The 19,809-nt window shown below is 42.5% G+C and overlaps 1 protein-coding gene across 1 annotated transcript; it reads left to right on the top strand.

Annotated features, from left to right (window-relative positions):
* The first annotated feature begins 1,464 nt into the window (after window positions 1-1,464).
* LOC117862784 (uncharacterized) lies at window positions 1,465-12,746 on the top strand. The gene is made up of 4 exons (XM_034746309.2): window positions 1,465-2,675; window positions 4,034-4,573; window positions 5,846-6,511; window positions 10,218-12,746. The coding sequence occupies exons 1-4, from the start codon at window positions 1,572-1,574 to the stop codon at window positions 12,123-12,125; spliced, it is 4,218 nt and encodes a 1,405-aa protein (XP_034602200.1). The 5' UTR covers window positions 1,465-1,571; the 3' UTR covers window positions 12,126-12,746.
* Window positions 12,747-19,809: the final 7,063 nt, after the last annotated feature.

The following is a 19,809-nucleotide window of genomic DNA, read 5'->3' as shown; positions in this document are numbered from 1 at the left end:
TTTTACATGGTACAATCTATGTTCTCTATTGCCTATACAAAAAGGTTTGATGTCAAACCCCAATTCGACCGTCACTTTGACTTCAAATCTTACCTAATTCATCTCAACGCTACGATTCTTCTTTGGAGATACTTCGGTTTGTAAACATCATATGTGACAAATTGTGCGAAATCTTCTTAATTTTTTACCACAGCCTCCATGTATGATATCATCACATCATGACAAATCTCATGATATTCAGACTTCGTTTGCTTTTTTTAGAATTTAAAAACCATTCGGCCACACATTCGTGGTCGTGTTTCGTGAACAAGATGTTCGAAATTTCTTTTCATTTCCTGGGTAAGGCCTCTAACATGAATATCATTTTTCTACTCATTTTATTCTCTTATTTGAATCACTTGCAGTTCAAATTTGATTTATACAAAAAATTCTTTGAAATGCAATAAATTAATTAAATATAGCAAACAGATTTAGAAATATGCCAAATTTGTACATGGAGTACCACATGTTGTATGTGGAGAGGAGAAAAAATTTCAAGGTCAGAGGAAGAAAAAACTTATTTGTTTGCTGAGTACCAGGAAACACACTCGGCAAACTTACCTATTTGCCAAGTGCCTAGGGAAAACACTCGGCAAACATATATATTTGCCGAGTGTCGAGAGGAAACACTCGGCAAACTTATTTCTTTGCCGAGTGCCACTAACGGACACACGGCGAAGTGCTAACGGCCGGCACACCCCCCAAACGGATATCGACATGGCGGTCTTATGCCGAGTGCCTATTCTTTGCCGAGTGTTTTGTTCTAGTTTGCCGAGTGTTTGTTTCGCTACACTCGGCAAAGAGTTTGTTTGCCGAGTGTTGTTATTATGCCGAGTGCTTCTCTTGCAACACTCGGCAAAGAGATTGGTTGCCGACTGCCCGAAGGATTGCACTCGGCAAACACCCTAGCACTCGGCAAGCCTAGTGTTTCCGGTAGTGCGTGGTTCTTAAATCTTCCTCGGTCGCCACAACAGGGACCAGATAAAGTGTCGCCTGACATCGCGAATTCACAAGCATGGAATCAGGAAACAAGTTAAAGCGATGCGCTTATTTGTTAACTACCTGCTTTGCAGAACAAGACCTACTGCCCACGGAAGCACCACACCTGATCTCTTTAGTCTTAAATCTGAATAGGGTCAGAGCTTTACTCTCCGAGGAGAGAAGGAACTAATGGTGGAAAAGGATCGTGGTAAGACAGGCTTTAGCACGCAAATCGGCAAGGCATCGGGCACGCAAGGCGGGAATCAGCTTTGCTTTGGGGGTAAAATGCATGCACTATCATCCAACTTGGCTTACTCAACGAATCCATGCTGCTTTCGCCGGCCGGGTATGCATGGAACATTTCCTACATCTGCAGGATCTGCTCCCCTCTCTATATAAAGCCCTCCGTCGCTCCTGCGAGGCTGTCGCTATGTCATCGTAATTAGCGGCATCAACATAATTGACAGCTAGCTAATAGCTTCCACCACACAAGAACACAAACGAACACACTGTTGTATAGAGCCTTCTGATCGAGAGCTCAGACAACAACAATGGCTGAGTTCGCGTTCGGGCTGACCAAGACGGCGGTGGAGGGGACGGTGAGCACGGTGAAGTCGGCGATAGAGGACGAGGCGAAGCTCAACGAGAAGGTGCAGCACGACCTGGAGTTCATCACGGCCGAGTTCCAGATGATGCAGTCGTCCCTCAGCGTCGCCAAGAGGGAGCGCGCCGCCGACAACGAGGTGGTGCGGACCTGGGTGAGGCTGCTCCGCGACCTGGCCTTCGATGTCGAGGACTGCGTCGAGTTCGTCGTCCACCTGGAGAAGAGGTCGTCGTCGGCGTGGTTGTGGCGCACGCTGCCATCGTGCCTGGTACCGCCGCAGCACCTGGACCTGGCTGCCGCCGAGATAAAGCAGCTCAAGGCCAGGGTCGAGGATGTAAGCCACAGGAACATGCGGTACAACCTCACCGGCGATTCGGCTGGAAGCTCCCACTCCATCTCCAAGCCGGCGGAGCAGCCGGCTACTACCGCCAGCCCGTCGGCGTTCCACATCCTTCGCGAGGTGTGGGAGGCCGCTGGGAAGCTACATGGGATGGGCGACCTCCGGGAGTTGATCACCGGTGAAGGCGGCGATGACCTTCAGGTGATTTCGGTTTGGGGGAGCACGGGAGGTGATCTTGGGGCGAGGAGCATGATCATGGAGACATACTGTCATGGAGACATCTGCGATGGATTCAAGAGTCGCGCCTGGGTGAAGCTGGTGCAGCCTTTCAACCCCAACGAGTTCCTCAAGAGCTTGCTGACTCAGTTATGCCGCAGGAGCTGGAGCTCTCATCACCAAGCAGATGCAGGAGAAGTGGAGTTCCGGACGAGGATGAAAGCAGCGGTGGATGAGGATGACCATCTCATGAAGGCCGAGCTCATGCAGCAGCTCATGAAACACAAGAGGTATCTCGTCGTCCTCGAGGATGTGTCCACTGTGGTAGAGTGGGACGACATCAAAATGCTCTTGCCGGACTGTAAGAATGGCAGCCGGATCATCGTGTCCACGCACGACATAGGGATGGCATTTATGTGCACTGGGAAGCCATACCTTGTGTCGGAGCTCAGAAGGTTTCCTGACGGTCATTCTCTTTGTGCCTTGTTCAGAAAGGTAATAATCCTGGAACAACATCGTCAGTTAATTAATTCCATAAAATTTGTACTCTGTCTGCCATTTTTTTCGTAATTAAGACATTTTTTTGACTGTCTAGGTTATGCTTTGGCCAACACAATTCGTCCAATAGGATACTGGTCACGTAGCGATTTAGTATCTAATATAAATAATAATTTGCATAGTCAATTACTTCCTACAAAAAATTGAATACAGACGGAGTAAAAAAACGATCTTGAGTGAATGGTTTACTTCTTGCTCTGCTCCCGTGTATAATGAATAATTTCTCAAAAGAACGCTATTTAAATCGTACTATGAGCAAACAAATGGATATTAAAATTCTACTACTATCCTTTGCATAAATACAAGGATCCTCGCTCTTTCAGGACACTTTTCCTTTGGGATACTGACAGGAACATCCATATGGTGCTTTGACCATCAATCTCTTTAAATATATATTTTGAAATAAAAGTAATTATACATTACCGATATGTATTATATTTGGTGATAGCTTTAGTGCTATCACTAATATTTTGTCAACATTGGTAATTCTTTCTAATCTGAAAATGTTGAGAGACAAAAGGTAAATTTCACGGGAACCCAAACTTCAAGGCCACGGTAACACCAAGTCCAATTTTGCAAACCTTCCATATAACCACGTACATGCCGGAGGTAATCCAACAAAAATATAATTGTGTGACCGGCACGTCAGGGTTTTAGAGACTGGAGAGGCCTATAGTTAGGATTCTGTGCACGTTACCAATTATCAGAAAAGTTGTGGTCGTTACCCGTTATGTTAAATTATCACTAGGAATTGGGCCTTTGTACTAGTTACCTAGCTCAGTCCAAAGTTCCATGGTATTTTCTCTTCAAAAAACACAGATTCAAGATTCCAAGAGTTATCAAAACATCCCGGTTGGACTAATAGAAAAGGAATGCTTTACATAATACAACAAATTAGTTTTCAATGTGCTTTGCATGATAAAAATAATTGAGAATCGGGTTTGAATATATATATGTTTGTCCGAATTCTATGTTTTTACAAATAGTTCCTAGTTGAAATTGGCAATGGAATAAGTCCAAATAATTACACCCCTCGATTCAGCCTAATAAGTCTGGATGACATCCTAATTAACCTTGTTTTTTGTTCAATTTATTCCTCCAATTATGTCAACCGGTCCAATTTTCCTTGATAAGATTTGTCTTTTTTCCCTCACGCACTAGTGGACTTTTAGGTTAAAATTTTATGAGGTAATAGTGGACATCATAACTTATTTTAAAAATTGTTGTGCATCCCACCAAGCCATATATGTATGGCCTGGAGTTCCTCACCCATAGCGTTACGTTCTTACCTGCAGGTCCCAGAGTGTCCCATTGATGTTGGCAAACTCAAACAGCAGATGAGATATCCTGGTGTCATCTCCGTGTACGGCAGCTCCCGAACCAACAAATCAATTCTTATAAAAAAAGTTTGCCGCAACATACTGGATAGGCAGAAAGAGTTGGACGGACTGGAATTTGAAAAGTATGGATGGGCTTATGTACCGGCCTATTGGTTTGATTTGAGTGTCATATCTCGGCAGTTATATCTTGATCTTGCATCTGGTGGCTTGACAGATGTTGAACGAGAGTCTATTAATGGAATAGTTGATGACATAGAGGAGGCAGACCTAATTCAAAGGTGTTGTAAGCTTCTGAGGGAGAAGGTCTGCCTCGTTGTTATTAACGGTCTGCGGTCCACAAAGGACTGGGATTTGTTCAAAGCTTCCTTCTTATCAGAGCATGTCAAAGGTTGCATTATTGTCATTACAAATGAAGCAAATGTGGCCAAACATTGTGTAAATCATGAAGATCGAGTCTTCAACATCAAAGACCATGTACAAGCAAGCGTGGCTGAGGTATGTTTGAAATAAGTTTGCATTGTCCTTTACTGTCTTTCCACAATATACTAATTTCCTTAAGAATGTATACGCTAGCTCGTACAAATATTCCATCATAGGTTCCACTCTTATTACTCTCTCAACCGAAAAAAATGATATATTCTCTCTAATTTATTTAACTACCAATTAATATTTAGGTCCCCATTAACTCTAAGTTTTTCACCTACATTGCACTGACATATGTACTTCCTCCGTTCCAAATTGTTGGTCGTTTTGGCTTTTCTAGATTCATAGATATATTATGCATCTAGACATATAATATATCTAGATGCATAGTAAAAATTATGCACCCAAAAAAGCTAAAATGACCAACAATTTGGAACGGAGGGAGTAGTTGATATGTATTTAGTTTAAAATATTAGCTTGTGCTATGTATTTGGCATGAAAATTGATATGGTCATCATTTCATTCCTACATGTATACATTCCTACATGTTGAGCCATATCATCCATGTATAATACAACTGAGCATTTATCAGGCTAGGTCAAAAAAAATGCTGGTTAGTTTCGGGCAAGTTTGCGCCTGTGTCTACTCATGGGCAAGCATCAGGCTTTCCTTATTCAGGCCCAGCCCATTCTTTTTTAGTGCAAAAATATTTAAAATAATTGATTCGATCTTGGTCACTTTTTTTTCTTGTTTTGGTTACCTTTGTCCATGCCTGGCACTAGTACAGCTACTGGTCAGGACAGCCAAAGCTTAGTATACGATACGTGTACATACATAGGCTATACGTATCTCTAATACTTAGGTCTTGTATAGACCTTGAGTTAGGTTTTTTCGTATATTAACAAGGACAGAACTAGGTAACTTAGATGAAAATTTAGAGACTTATTTGAGATCACTTTACTAAATGGCATAGTTTAGGATATGCCTAATAATCAAGATGAGTATAATTAAATACAAAATTAAGAGGGTTACCTTAGATTATTTTTCATAATAACATAAGTGGGTAATTTAGATAAAGATCAGTGGTTACTTTATACTATTTCATTAGTATAGAGGGTGGTAGCTTTTCAGAAACAAGTAGTTTTGATGGCTATTATTGTTAGTGATGTTTAGAAAATACGGAATTCATGGCTAGATGTTTCTTACTTTTATGAGAATGTATATGCAGATTAATTTGGATGCTCAAAAGAGCCTTCAATTAGTAACACTAAGATTTCCAAAGGAAAAAGGTAACCATGCGGATTTATTAATAAGGCAATTATGTATCTTATTATGCACTTGCAGTATTGTGGAATTCGAGATAGTCCAGATGAGATTTTCTCCACCAGAAGGGAAGAGGCACATGGCTGGACTAAGACATTTCAACTTGTTAGCAGTCGTCTAGAAGTGGGCTTAGACCTCTTCCTGCAGCTGCAAGAGCCAGGAGATTATGGAGTGGTGTCCGTGTGGGGGATTGCTGCCGTTGGAAAGTCTGATATCGTCAGAACTTGTTACTACCATCATATGCTTAATACATCACCGTGGTTCAGACTCGGTGACCAATATTTACATTTTGATCTTATGAAGCGATTTGCCAAGTACAGCTGGGTCCGTGTACCTCATCCATTCAATCTGACGGAATTCTCTCGGCGCTTACTTGTGGATTTCTATTCAGATGATCTTCAAGCCATGGAAACAGTGGCAGTTGGTATCATGCAAGGCCAAGACCTAATTGAAGAATGTCGCAAGCTTCTGCGCCAAGAAAACTATTTTGTTGTTGTTGAGGGCCTGGGCTCCACTGATGCATGGGACTCGATAAAAGAAGCCTTCTTTCCCCAACCGGTTGATGGTTGTATAGTTGTCATTATTACAAATGAAGCAAGCGTGGCCAGGCATTGTCAAGTTAAAGAACAACGACGAGTCAACGTCAAAGGCCTTCAAGCTGATGAAGCCCATAATCTCTTCATAAAGGTGCATTTACGTACGGTGTCTCAACCATCCTGCTTCTCAAGTTCTAGCTAGGCTTCTAGCAATTCAACTAATTTCTATTTCCTTTGGAGTGTGGTTCGCTCACTTACTCCATGATTGATGCTCGTAACTTTGCTCATAATCCTCGAATGGACCACGAGACTTCATGTAGATCGCTTATCTTCTCGTAATCACTTGCTGCACATGCAACTTTTGGTTAAACTGATTGGCAGATTGCCCACAAACCCAGCTGCTCTTGAAGTGCACACCTAATTATTATCCTCAGCATAGAAGAGGTAGTATACAGGGTCATCTCTAGTTTCTAGATGTGTATGAACAGCATGGGTGTGTACATGTGTGCTCAGGCCAGTCTTAATGGGGAGTTTCATGATATTAAATTCAATGCCACGTCAGCAAAATTGCTGACTTGGCAAGGTAATTAATAGAGGGAGTTTCATCCCCATGATGCTTATCTGGCACAATTACCTAGTTCTCAGTCTAGGTAACTATGCAGTGAAACTGTGCATTGAGACTAGCCTCAACAAGTTATTGGGAGAAAACATTTGCATATATGTATAATTAAAAAGTTGAATCCACAAGTTTGAAGAAAAGGCTAACATGGTATGGTACAAATAAAATCTGAAAGTAAATTGTGAATCAATTAGTAAATCTGACTTATGAACAGAAATGAGAAAACATTTATAAGTTGAATATTAAGCACTATGAGACAAGTGGCTTTCTCTCCCAATCAGTAACACCCTTTACTCCTATATTTTGAACCGAGAGCACGAATCTGGGAATAATGAGGGTAGTATCACTCCTTCCTTTACTAACCATAGTGAAAGTCCTAGTGTTGTGATCCGAGATCCGAACAGGAGATATGAGACAGGGGGAAAATGACCATGAAACCATGAGTGAGAGAGAAACACATGGCTAAAAGTTCTCTCCTCCAAACCCTAGGGCTATAGGGTTCATTTATAGGGAGGAGGAGATGATTGTTTATGTTTATTCCATTGATGGGGTCAAATATTAAAAACATGTCCCTAGATTTTATAAAGAGATCCCAAGATGTTAGAACTAAGTCTCTATGCCTCACAAACAAACCCTCGGACCCTATTTCGGGCCTCTTTTAGGGGTCCTGCGCCTTAGGCCACCTAAGGCGCTGTTGGTGTTATCAACTGGGAGTGTTACATTTTTCACAAAATAAAATGAAGGGGAAATTAAGCAATTCTAGATGCTCCAGCTTCCACTCTAGCATCAAACATCAAACAAATTTAACTGATTCATCTCATTCAACATCAAGTCCCAAATTGTTCTAATGAACAGTACACCAAGCACACAATCCAACATTCATCTCATAATTTGAACAAGTCCTAAATTTATTAACATCAAGCACAAAATCAAACATTCATATCACAATTTGAACAGAATTTGAAGTGGTCTTAAAAATCTAATATCATGCATATAATAAAAAGATTCTTGCACTCATTGGGCAAGATTTTTCTTAAAAAAGATCCTTTTTAATATACTCTTTGTGTATGGTCTCAAAAACCTATTGTAAATTCTTGACAGAAAATATTTTTTCATTTTTGTATCTTTTAAATTAAATTGAGTTTTGTAATGACATTTGATGGTGGTGCATATCACATCCATCCTAATCTCTAGTAAAATCTATAAAATCTTAACAAACTCATGGTGTCCGATCCCTTTCTACTCATCAACATCTGACCACTCTACTTGACCAACGAGAAGTTGCTCCACTCTGAGGACTTGGAGAATGAAGAGTGCATACATGGAAAGAGAGGGATCTATATGTAGAACTTGAAGAACTAGAGTGGGAACATCAAGAAGTAGGACGTCAGAGATCTAGCTAGGTGTTTATGGCAAAATCCAGCACCCTCTTTCTTTGCGCCGTGCACTTTCCATCCAGATGCAAAATCAATATTTTCTTTATTAGCCCTATGCATTCCATTGGAAATTATATATACCTTCTGTTTTCTAAAATGATATTTGGAAGCAAAAGTTGTTGTGCTTTGCATTTTGTGGGTGGTATTCATGGTGATGATGTCATTATTAGCATCGTGCATGCTGAAGGCTTCAAGCCTTGAAGGGGACACTAGAGATATGAAGCTTGCCTAACAAGATGTCACCTCTGTTGTACCATAGTACTGCAGCCCACGACCGCCTCTCATAGTCGATATCGTGGTGCTGCCCAGAATGACAACAATGATGCACACCTATTGCCTCGGTTGGTCAGAACCACACCAAGATTATTAATTTGCATGAAATTTTGTATGGCCCTTTTTCCTGCTACTCATTTCAAATGGTTTTAACTTTACCCATCATTATTTTTCATAGATTGCATATATGCTTTTATCCTTTGTTGTTGTGTTCCAAACTATATTTTAGACAGCTCCCTAGTTTGAAAACCATCTATGATTTATTCAGTACATAGACGTCGGCTTCATCATTTGCTGTATTACGATGCTCTCTGATATATTGATAGAAAATCGTTGACATACATGCATTGTTTTTATAGATTTGCAGTAAGCTTTTTTCGACATAGTGAAACCCAATTTTTCTTCTCCTTTGGAATGTGAATGTTGTGTTTTGGACAAGCTCTAGTTGTATGCATATTTTAATTGCATGTGAAAATGTTATCGCCATTGTTTGAGGGCTATGGAAGGGGAACAACAATGTTTTAGCTAGCATATTTACACTAATTCAATTCAAAAGTACTCCCACCGTTTCAAAATATAAGGTGCTTAGATGCTTTGTTGCTTTACCTTTTAGTCTAAATCAAACTTCTTCAACTTTGGCCAACTTTATAGAAAAAAATTATTAATATATATCTACAATACCAAATAAGTGCATTGTCAAGAGATATGTCATGGACTTAATGAATCTTAGTTCGTGTATGTTAATGTGTTTCCTTAAATTTGGTCAAAGTCAGAGAAGTTAGATTTGGACAAAATTGAAACACCATACATTTGAGAATGGAGGGAGTAACGTGCTATTTAAACCGTGAAAGATAGTTCCTATACCACTAGGACTAGGGAGGAAAACAGTATTCTATCTATTTTCCTTCCTAGTCTAGTGTGTTAAATATGTAGGATATGATATGTATATTCTATTTACATATCAGATGTTCACTTTGAGTATACAGGTACGGATACGAATATGGTACGGACATTTAATATCTATATTCAGATACAGACTATCCAATATATAGACCCCTCTGGTCAGACAGGGATTATATCCGTATCGTTTTCACCGCTACACTAGACTAATACCAATAACACTTCATTCTGGATCGTGCATCCCTATATTGTGGCTGGGCTTTAGCCACTGAATTTAAGAAGGATGTAGGGCTTGAACCCGGACCAACAGACTGAGATTGTGCTCCTGTTGCCATTATCCCATGAGAGCACTTGCCCAGCCCTGAATTTACACTGAATTATATATATTGAAACTGCAATTTATCTTATGAAATTTGATTTTAAGCTCGATTTTGGTTTGACAGACCTTCCATATTTAAATATGTTTCTTGGAACTAAACTTTTTATCAGGTATTTCCAATTTGAAAATGAATTAGATCTCAAGGTGGTAGCTTAAATTTGAAATTAATTTTAATATCGAACTTATCTCATCATTTCCGACGATTTTAATTTGTGTATATTTATGAATTGATTATTTCCTTTAATTGTAGGTCGCGTGGGACAACAAACCAACTCCTGATAATATGGAGCTGTCGAAAACTATCTTATCCAAGTGTGGTGGGCTTCCAAAAATAATAACTGCGATAGGTGAATACTGCAAGTCATCCACTGAGAGGCTGAAGCATATAAATGATGACTTTATAGGCAGTTTGGAGACGGAAGCCAGAGGATTCCGTAGGCTGAGGCGTCTGTTTTCTTGGATGCAGTTCTACTTTGATTATGCTTGCTCAGATACACTCAAGCCATGCATCTTTTACTTGTTAGTCTTCCCAGTAGACCACAACATCAGGCAGAGGCGTTTACTAAGGCGGTGGATTGCAGAGGGTTACTCCAGGGACAAAGCTTCTACAACCGCAGATGAGGAGGGGAGAAGACTGTTCTCCGACCTCATCGACTTGAGCATAATCCAGGTCCAGGACACACCAAGCGAGACCCTACACCAACAGAATGGTTTCTTGCAGGAATACATCGTCTCAAGGCCAATGGAAGACAACCTTGTTTTTACCCTGGAAGGGCATTGCACCCTGAGCTCGCAACGCGCAGGGAAACACCTCACTATAAGGAGCAGCTGGGATAGAGACAAGGTTGTATTCGAGAGCATCGACTTCTCACGGCTACGGTCTTTGACAGTGTTTGGGAAGTGGAGGTCATTCTTTGTCTCTGCCAATACCAATATGAGACTGCTTCGGGTGCTGGATCTGGAGGACACTTCAGGTGTAACAGATGATGACCTTGGACATATTGCCAAGCTCCTGCCTCGACTTAAGTTCCTCTCCCTGCGAGGGTGCAGGGAGATTACCTATCTGCCGAATTCATTGGGTGGCCTGAGGCAGCTTCAGACTTTGGATGTCAAGCACACTTCCATAGTCACCCTGCCTCCTGTCATCACCAAGCTAGAGAAGCTCCAGTACATCAATGCTGGCACCACTGAACCAATTGATGATTTGACAAGCCCAGCTGAAGCAGCAAGTGGAAGCCTGCCAGCTGCAGGCGAGGTCGTCGGCACATCAACACCACCACCATGGAGCAGCAGAGCACAGAATTTTGTATCTGGTTGTTTGTCTAACAATTTGAACAGAAGCAAACAACAAGCACATGACAGCAGTGTTAAGGTTCCTGCAGGGATTGGGAGGCTGACAATGTTACAAACTCTTGGTGTTGTCAATGTCGGTGGCGCAGGAAGGAAGGCCATCTCGAACGAGCTCAAGATGCTTACCCAATTGCGTAAGCTTGGGGTGTCCGGCATCAACCAGGGAAACTACCAGAAATTATTTTCTGCCATCTCAGATCATGCCCATTTGGTGTCCTTGTCTGTGCGACTTGACAAGGATAAGGAGGGTGCCTTCTGTTGTTTGGATGGCATCTCCAAGCCACCTAAGACCCTGAAGAGCCTCAAGCTGTACGGGCATGTACACAAATTGCCAGACTGGATGAGGCAGCTTGACAATCTGAGTAAGGTTGATCTTGAGATCACCATACTAACACAAAAGGACACACGTTTCTACGAACAATTTCCAAGTCAAAGTATCCATGGTCGTGTTAGTGTCAAGCCGATTCAAGTTAGTCAAGTCCATTTTGGAGTTCCGGAAGACCCTCCCTGTCGTCCCTGGACAAAGCAATTCCGGATCTTCAAGATCGACTGCACCACCAGATTACAAGCGAATTTTGGAGAAGATTACATAACGAGCAGCGTTCAGCTGCTTGTGGTTCACTGCTCTAGTGGGTCGTCTTTGCAGATTTCTGGGCTGGAGCATCTATTGGTTCTCAAGGAAGTATGGCTCAAGGGTTCGTACAGTTACGAACTCTGGCAACAATTGAAGCAGCAACTTTCCGAGCATCCTAAAAAACCTGTCTTGAAGCCGGAGATACCACCTTTCGTCATGAGCAATGAGTATTGAGCACGAAGCCAGAGCCATTGTACGCTTAAATATATGCTTCTTTTATTTTTCTTTTAAATGAGAAGTAATATGTAAGTGTGTTGTGTTTCTGAATAGTTCTCTTATTGTCAGGAGAAATGGTAGAATTTGCGGCTACTCCCTCCATCCTCAATTACTATTCGTTTTGGCTTTTTTTAGATGCATAGCTTTTAATATGCACATAGATATATACTACTCCCTCTGTTCCAATACTATTTATTTTGACTTTTCTAGATACATTGATTTTGCTATCCACCTAGATATATATTATATCTAGATACGTAGCAAAAGCTAGGCACTTAGAAAAGCCAAAACGAATAGTAATTTGGAATGGAGGGAGTATGCACCTAGAAAAACAAAAATGAATAGTAGTTTGGGACGGAGGGAGTAGAATTTTGTACTACAAATGATCAGTTAATTTCCATTTTGTAATATATACCTATGGTTGGGCGCCATTCCCTCGTGAGTGGAGTATGTACTGTGCACATTTATCACGTCGGAAGCAACTTATGCACGTATATTCACACTTTAAGAAGTTGCAGTAGGGTGTTTGAAACGCACCAATCAAAATCTATTACATTCGCTTGACACGTGTGATCAAAGTCTTGTAGAAATGGACCACTTCTACATGCATATAAGAAATCTGGAAATCAATTACCACAAGTGGACCATTACATCCGCCGTATGTGGAAATAAATTTACATGTAGGCCACTACCCCATATTTGCCCCAACCTCGAATCATCGATACAATACCATATTTCAAAAAATCTATCAAGATATTTTATCACAATTTTACTGAATTCAGCAAACACGATTTCATCCCATAATGCAGATATAATAACATATCTTCCAACTATTTACATCACAGTTCCATATATAGTTCATCACAGTTATAATAAACATCACCTGTATAAGAATTTATGTTTCTCCAACTCACAATTACTAAAAGTAACTTGTTCTCTCCAGCAAAAACTCCTAAATGTAAAGCCCTACTTTCTTATGACATGTGGGACCCATACGTAAGAAAGAAGGAAAGAATAAGAAAAAAAAGACCGGCAAAAAAAAACTTTTTTCCTTTTTCCCATTTATTCCATCTTTTTTCTATCCTCTGCGCCATCTCTCACTTATCTTGTTGTCTTCCTCTGCTTCGCTCGACTCCACGGTCACAAGAATTGGAATCCGCCCCCAACCCACCCCAAACAAGCTCGCTGGTGAAATTAACATCGGAGAGGCCCTTATCGTCAGCCTGTCGGGCGCCCACCGGTAGCACCACAATTGCGTGCACCCTACCCTATCTCCATCTCTATCTCGAGCATGGGTGTCGGCACCAAAGAAGCCTGAGTGGAGGTTAGCAACGCTTGAGATCCTACGTCTCATTCAGCCTTAGGCCCATTCTGCTCTCCTACATAAGCTAGAAGTCGGAGCTGGGAGTTTGTACACCCTGAAATTTTTGGATTTCAGGATGTGATTAAAAGGAATAAATAAACAATGATTTTCTCATAATTTTAAAATTTTCCCAACATTTATTTTTCTTCACAGCAAATTTAGTATAGGAAAAATAATTATTTGTTTTTCTAAATTAAATAAGGTTGTTTCGTGTGTTGCATTTATGCCGATGCAGTCTCGTGTTTCACAAGTGCAAAAGTTTCAAAAATGCGTTCATACGATGAATAGGATCTTTCGAGAATTTTTCAGAATTTCCTGAAATTTATTCTCATTTTCTAAGAGCTAAATCCAATTTTCGGAAGGCTCTAGAATCCTTTTCATGAGCTTCAAGTATTTTATTTGGATTCATCATGTCCCAATCTATCTCTAGAATTTTTTCTGTAATTTTTAGGATTTTCAGAGTATTTTTCGTGACTTAAATAAATTATCTAGATTTTCTGAATTTTTATTTACATGGGAAATGATTTTTTGAAAAAAAATCAAACCTATCCTATCAGTTTGGGCTCGGCCTGCGTCGACTAAACCGGCCCAGCCGCAGGCCTGACCAGGCCTATCGGCTGGCCCTGCTCGTGCCCAGGCCGAGCTCGGCCTGGCGGCGTCGCCACCAGCCTTCCTCGGCATGCGTGCCGAGCATGCTAGCGCCACCCGCGCGCCTATAAATAACGCTGCACCGAGCCCCTACGCGCTGCTCGCGCCGCCACCGCTACCCCATGCCTCGCGCTGCGCCGCCGCCTACAGAGCCATCGCCACCCCCAGCACGTCGCGTCGCCGCTAGCCCTACGACACGCACGTGTAGCCGCCCTGGACTACACCCTCACCCGCTCGCCGCCCGTCCGTGCGTGCCGAGCCGCTTGCGCTGCGCCGTCGCTGAAGCCGAGCCGCCGCCATCCTTTGTCATCGGCCGCCGGCCAGTTTCCGGCCAGAACCCATCCACCCCGCCGTCGTGAGCCACCCCGCGATCTCCTCCACCTCCTGCTCCGCCCACCAGAGCCACCTGCCTGCCGGAGCACCGCCGATTTGGCCAGGCAGAGCCACCGTAGACCAAGGAAGAAGATTGCCAATGGTTGCAGAAAGGCCCCTGGCCAAACCTGTAATTATTGATTATTTTCCTTGTGTCTTAGTTAATCTGCAGAAAACTCCCTAGAATATTTCTGATCCCTAGATCCAATCCAACTCGAGATCTTTCGCAGATCTAACCCTGAGGTCTCACCTATTCACAATGACTATTCACTGAGTCTAAGGTATCTTCCTTGCTAGCCCCTGTTGTCTACGGTTAACCAAATTAGGTCCTTCTTACCTTGTTTAATCCGTAGATTACATGTTTTAGCTCCATTTAACCTCATTTTTGTTGCATTAGATTCATATCAACTTAAACTCATGCATTAGAAGCAATGTTAATCATGATCTCTGTTTTGTAATTTATTTAAAATATTAATATGATTAAGTACTTGTATATTTGCTTGTCTAATTAAAATGTAATTAGAGTTCAACCCCGTGTTTTCACAACTAATGTAAATTTGGTTAATACTTTATTAAATAACTCTTCCAATTAAAAGGTAATTAGAGCTACACCTCGGCATTTTCATAATCACACTCAATTTGATTAATGATTATTCAATTTATTTTCTAAATAAAAGCTGCCTAGGTTACATCTCGAGTTTTCATAACTAAATGTTAATTTGGATAATATAAACATAATTTTGTTTTTGAATTATAATTTGGTTAGTACAATCAAATCATAAAGCTATGCGCTTAGATGTTTACATATACTTTATTTTTAAAATAAATGTTTACATAAAGTTAATTTGGCATAAATTGTACTTGAATATTTATATATAAAATTTGACTAAGCTTTACATCGTCTTTTCATATGTAAATATTACATTATTTTCCTCAACTAAAATAAATGAAGTATGTAGCTCTTATCTTTTCTTTTATAATTCAAACCTCTCGATAGCTTTATCTTTTCAACCATAGTTCCGTTTTAAGCGTTTCTTGCATTTGTGATCTTGGTATCAAGCCCTATCCTTTAGTATGCTCTTTTAAAGATTTTCTCTTTGATTGGTGTATTGTTCTTAGTTGTACTTGTTTGTTTGCTTGTATGTTTGTGCCGGTGATTGCTTCGAGTAGAAGGATCGATGTTCGAGAGATTTGAAGATTAAGAGTTTCATGAGAGCAAGAGCTGAAGAGCAGTAAGAGTAACTTTTCGTTGGAGAAAGGTAAGTGTCCCTAACCATCCTTCTACCTATACTTTGTTTATACTATTATGATGATAATGTTAATTGGAACATGGAGTGATCATCGAGGAAAACAGTACAACCATAAGACCAATAGGCTCTAGTCTTGGCAAATTAATTAGAGACTCTGGTTTGTGGTAGTCTTACCGAAAGGGCAAGAAGGGGTCTTGTGATGGGTATAGCTCGGCTCCTTTGAGTGGTATTCTCTTTGTAGATACTCACCTTAGGGGAGGGTTATGCACAGGCAACTGTCGAAACCTTAGCGAACCACTACCTACTAGGGAATCTTTGTAAAGGCCTCGTAACGCCCCTTGCAGTCACACCTCGGTAGTGTGATAAGTGCCTACTTTTGACAGTATGGTTGGGTCTAAACTTCTCTTGAACTTTTACGCGACTTATGGGGAAATTGTACAACCTCTGCAGAGTGCAAAACTGATATATCAGCCGTGCTCACAATCAAAAGCGCCCTGGATCCTCACATGATTAATAAACTTGAAGATAGACTTAAATTGTTAATCTGATTATTTCTTATGGTCTTGCTGAGTACCAACCATAAGTGTACTCACCCTTGCTTACTGCTGCTCAGAAGATGTAGGTGTGTGAAGTTTTCTGAAGATGATGCTGAGTTCTAGGCATACGCAGTCCCCAGTTGATTGCTTGTGAGGTTTGGAGCCTCTATTTCCAGGATTAAGCTGTATATCTTTGATAGACTCATAAGTCTTTATTTATATTTCTTTACGTGATACTGTTGCTGTTATTCACTAATGATGCCACTGTATGTACGAAACTAGATCCTAGTGTACATATAGGTAGCATTTGATTTTGCTTTAAAACTGAGTGTGACAGAGTTCCAGCCTTAGCTTGCTTGGCTGTTCAAGCTTGTGGTGTGGAGGATCGCTTCCACCACTGGCTTCAACTAGTGTTGGATGTCACCGAGCTTGGGTGGATTTGGACTGGGCATGGACGCTTGAGGTCGGGCTGATTTGCGTCCTCGTTTGCACCATTGCCAAGATGATTTGTGAGCATTCGAGGTTGACCAGGTGGATTGGGGAGGGGAGCTCCAGCAGCCTGCCTAGGAGTTTGGGATGGGCGTCGCTGAAATTAATCTCGCACACGTGGAGAAGCCACGAAGGGTGAGGGTGGAAAAATGGAAGAACTATTAAGTAAGGGTCTCCCTTCCAACCTGTGGGAGAAGCGGCCGAACCTATACCTGTTGAGTAGGTCTTGCTGTTGCTCTAACTAGTAATATTTACTTTGCAATTAAATGCATAACTAGAAAGCAGGGTGTGGCCTTGCCGCACCTATCGTTGGCATGGTCCACAGGTCCAGTGTATCATACACTGGTCCATTTTTCTTTGCAATATGCCAATATCCTGCTCTGTCGTTAGCCTTCTCTTATATGTTTGTTGGTGGTGGTGTGACTTGTGAGGCTCTTTCCGTTTATTTTGCGCCCCCTAGAAAGGAACCATTGAGATCATTCGCGTTGTAAATGGGCTGTTTTTTTAAGCTATGCGTGTGTTGCAATAGAGAAGGTGCGTTAACTTATAAGTTCTCTTAAGGCGTCCACAATGTACTTCAAAAGTAGTCTATAAGGACTATAATATTCCAATCCACCTACATGTACCATTGTGGAAGTGATCCATATAGTAGTCCATAGCAAAGGTACCCATAAGCTTTGGGCTGCTGATAAGAGATAAAATATAATTTATCTCTCTCATCCCACTTCCTTTCTCTCCTTCCTCTCCATCTCTTTCCATATCCCATCACTTTACAAACTATTGACGACCTACTTACACAGTGTCCACCACTAAGGATTACTTGGTCAAAATATATTGGAGTCGCCCTTAGGGGAGAAAATTAACATGTGATGCAATTAGTCATTTCTCTTGCAAATTTCATTATAGCTCGGAACTGAATATCCATTGCACAAGCTACCATGAAGAGAAAGGTGATAGTGTATATATGTAGACACTAATAAGCAACCATCAACCATGCATAGAAGTTGTCTTAGTCCTTTTCTTTCACTTTGTGTTGTTCCCTGACCATTTAAATTTCATTGAGAGAACGAGATTCAGTATTCATCTAAGGGAAATTATCATACGCAAGTGATCGTAATATGCATAGGGGTATTGGATAGTTTGATTGTTCCTTCAAATTGGTCATGAAAAACCGATATCATGATCCTTATATATTCTGATATTGCCTCCTGCCATGCATGCAAAATGTCATCAGGCAAGGAGTACTAAACTAAAACTAAATTTGGATTAAGGGAATCACATGTTACTACCTGATTCTTAGAAATGTTTACTGCACAAACTGTATACAATAAATTTGAATGATAAACTTTCTAATGCTTACAACAATATAGGGCCTGTTTATTTCCACCCTCCTAAAATTTTAGCTCCTAAAAGTTTTTAGGCAGTTTTTAGGCACCTCCTTTTAGTATGTTTGGTTCCACCTCCTAAAAGTGACTAAAGGCAATTAATAAAGTGGTAAAATACCCAAGATGCACCTCTCCCCACCAACCCGCTACCCCTATTCCCCTCCACGGCATTCCTGCACGCGGCCTTCATCTCCATGGCCTTCTCCCTCGCCTTCTTCCCCTCCTCGCCGCCGCCCATCAGCTCCTTCACTGCTCGCTCCAACTTCGCCGGCTCCACGAAGTTGTCCCGCTTCCTGTCCACCTTCATCGCCACGGCGTCGCGGCCAAGAGGAGCAGCGGGCTGCCTATCCTGGAGGAGGTGGCGACCGGGTTGGAGGAGCGCAGGGCCGGCAGGGGGTGGGAGGACTTGGAGGCAGCTGATCCGGTGGGGGAGGGCGCGGCCAAGAAGAGCAACGGGGCGCATCTCAGTTCGGAGGAGGTGGCGGACGGGTTGGGGGAGCGCAGGGGCCGGCGGGGGTAGGAGGACTTGGGGGCAGCAGATCTGGCGGGGGAGGGCACGGCCGGTAGTGGTTGGGTGCGGCCAAGAAGTGCGGCGGGGCACAGCTGGGTCCGGAGGAGGAGGCGGCCGGGTCGCCGGAGCAGCGCGTCACTGGGGGCGACGAGGACGAGGTCGGCAGCGGCGGCGTGGCCATCGTTGAAGTTGAGGGCGTAGCTGAGCGCGGGGGATGGCGCCGGGTTGCAGAACTCGCTGAAGATGGGCGGCGGCGGCGGCGGCGGCGGGAGTCGAGCGGAAGGCATTGGAAGGCACGGCTCTAGGCGGCGGCGGCGGAAGGTGGGAGCCGGGCGGAAGTGCGGTAGGAGGGACGTCGCTGGCGGGGGCCGGGCGGGAGGGACGCCGATGGCGAGTGGAATGGCGGCGAGGGGCTGGGAGGGAGGGAGGGTGGGAAAGAGAGGGCAATAAATGAGGGGTAGTGGGAGTCCAGATCTGGTTTTAGAAGGCTTTAGGAGGGGGTGGGGGACTAAAATTTTTGAGGCTCCTAAAATTTTTTAGTCACCTTTTAGGAGGATTGTTTGGCTCTTTAGTCAATTTTTAGTCACTTTTTAGAAGCTAAAATTTTAGGAGGATGGAAACAAACATGCCCATAGTTTACAGGTCAGCGTGCACTATGAAATGACTATCCGCAATGGTGCAGATTGCTCCCACTAATTTGGTTGACTTCAGGCTCCTCTCTCTTTGGGCGCCTTGTTTTGCAATTGTAACAATGCAGAGCGAAAAGGAGAGTAGGTTGGCCATGACATACGTTGATAAGATCAGACGGCGGTCTCGCCTTGTGTTTACCATGGCCCTGTGAGGCATCAGAAACTGCATGATTGCATTGACACGGACACCATTTGCGGAGCAGTCAGAACATCATCGAACAGGCTAGAAACAGCTGAGCGACAATTAATGTCGTCAAATCCGACGCCGGCTCGTCGGCTTCTACACCATTGAGCGGCGCTTGAGAGGGACATACGGCGGGTAACAAGAGGCGTCGCAGCAGCCGGTTCGAGTGTCTGTTCCAGAAATTCGGGGCAAGGCTCGGAGGGACGGCCGTGGAC

The sequence above is a fragment of the Setaria viridis genome, chromosome 7 (assembly GCF_005286985.2).
Source record: "Setaria viridis chromosome 7, Setaria_viridis_v4.0, whole genome shotgun sequence".
Classification (NCBI taxonomy): Eukaryota; Viridiplantae; Streptophyta; class Magnoliopsida; order Poales; family Poaceae; genus Setaria; species Setaria viridis.
This window is presented reverse-complemented; position numbering and strand designations above follow the sequence as displayed.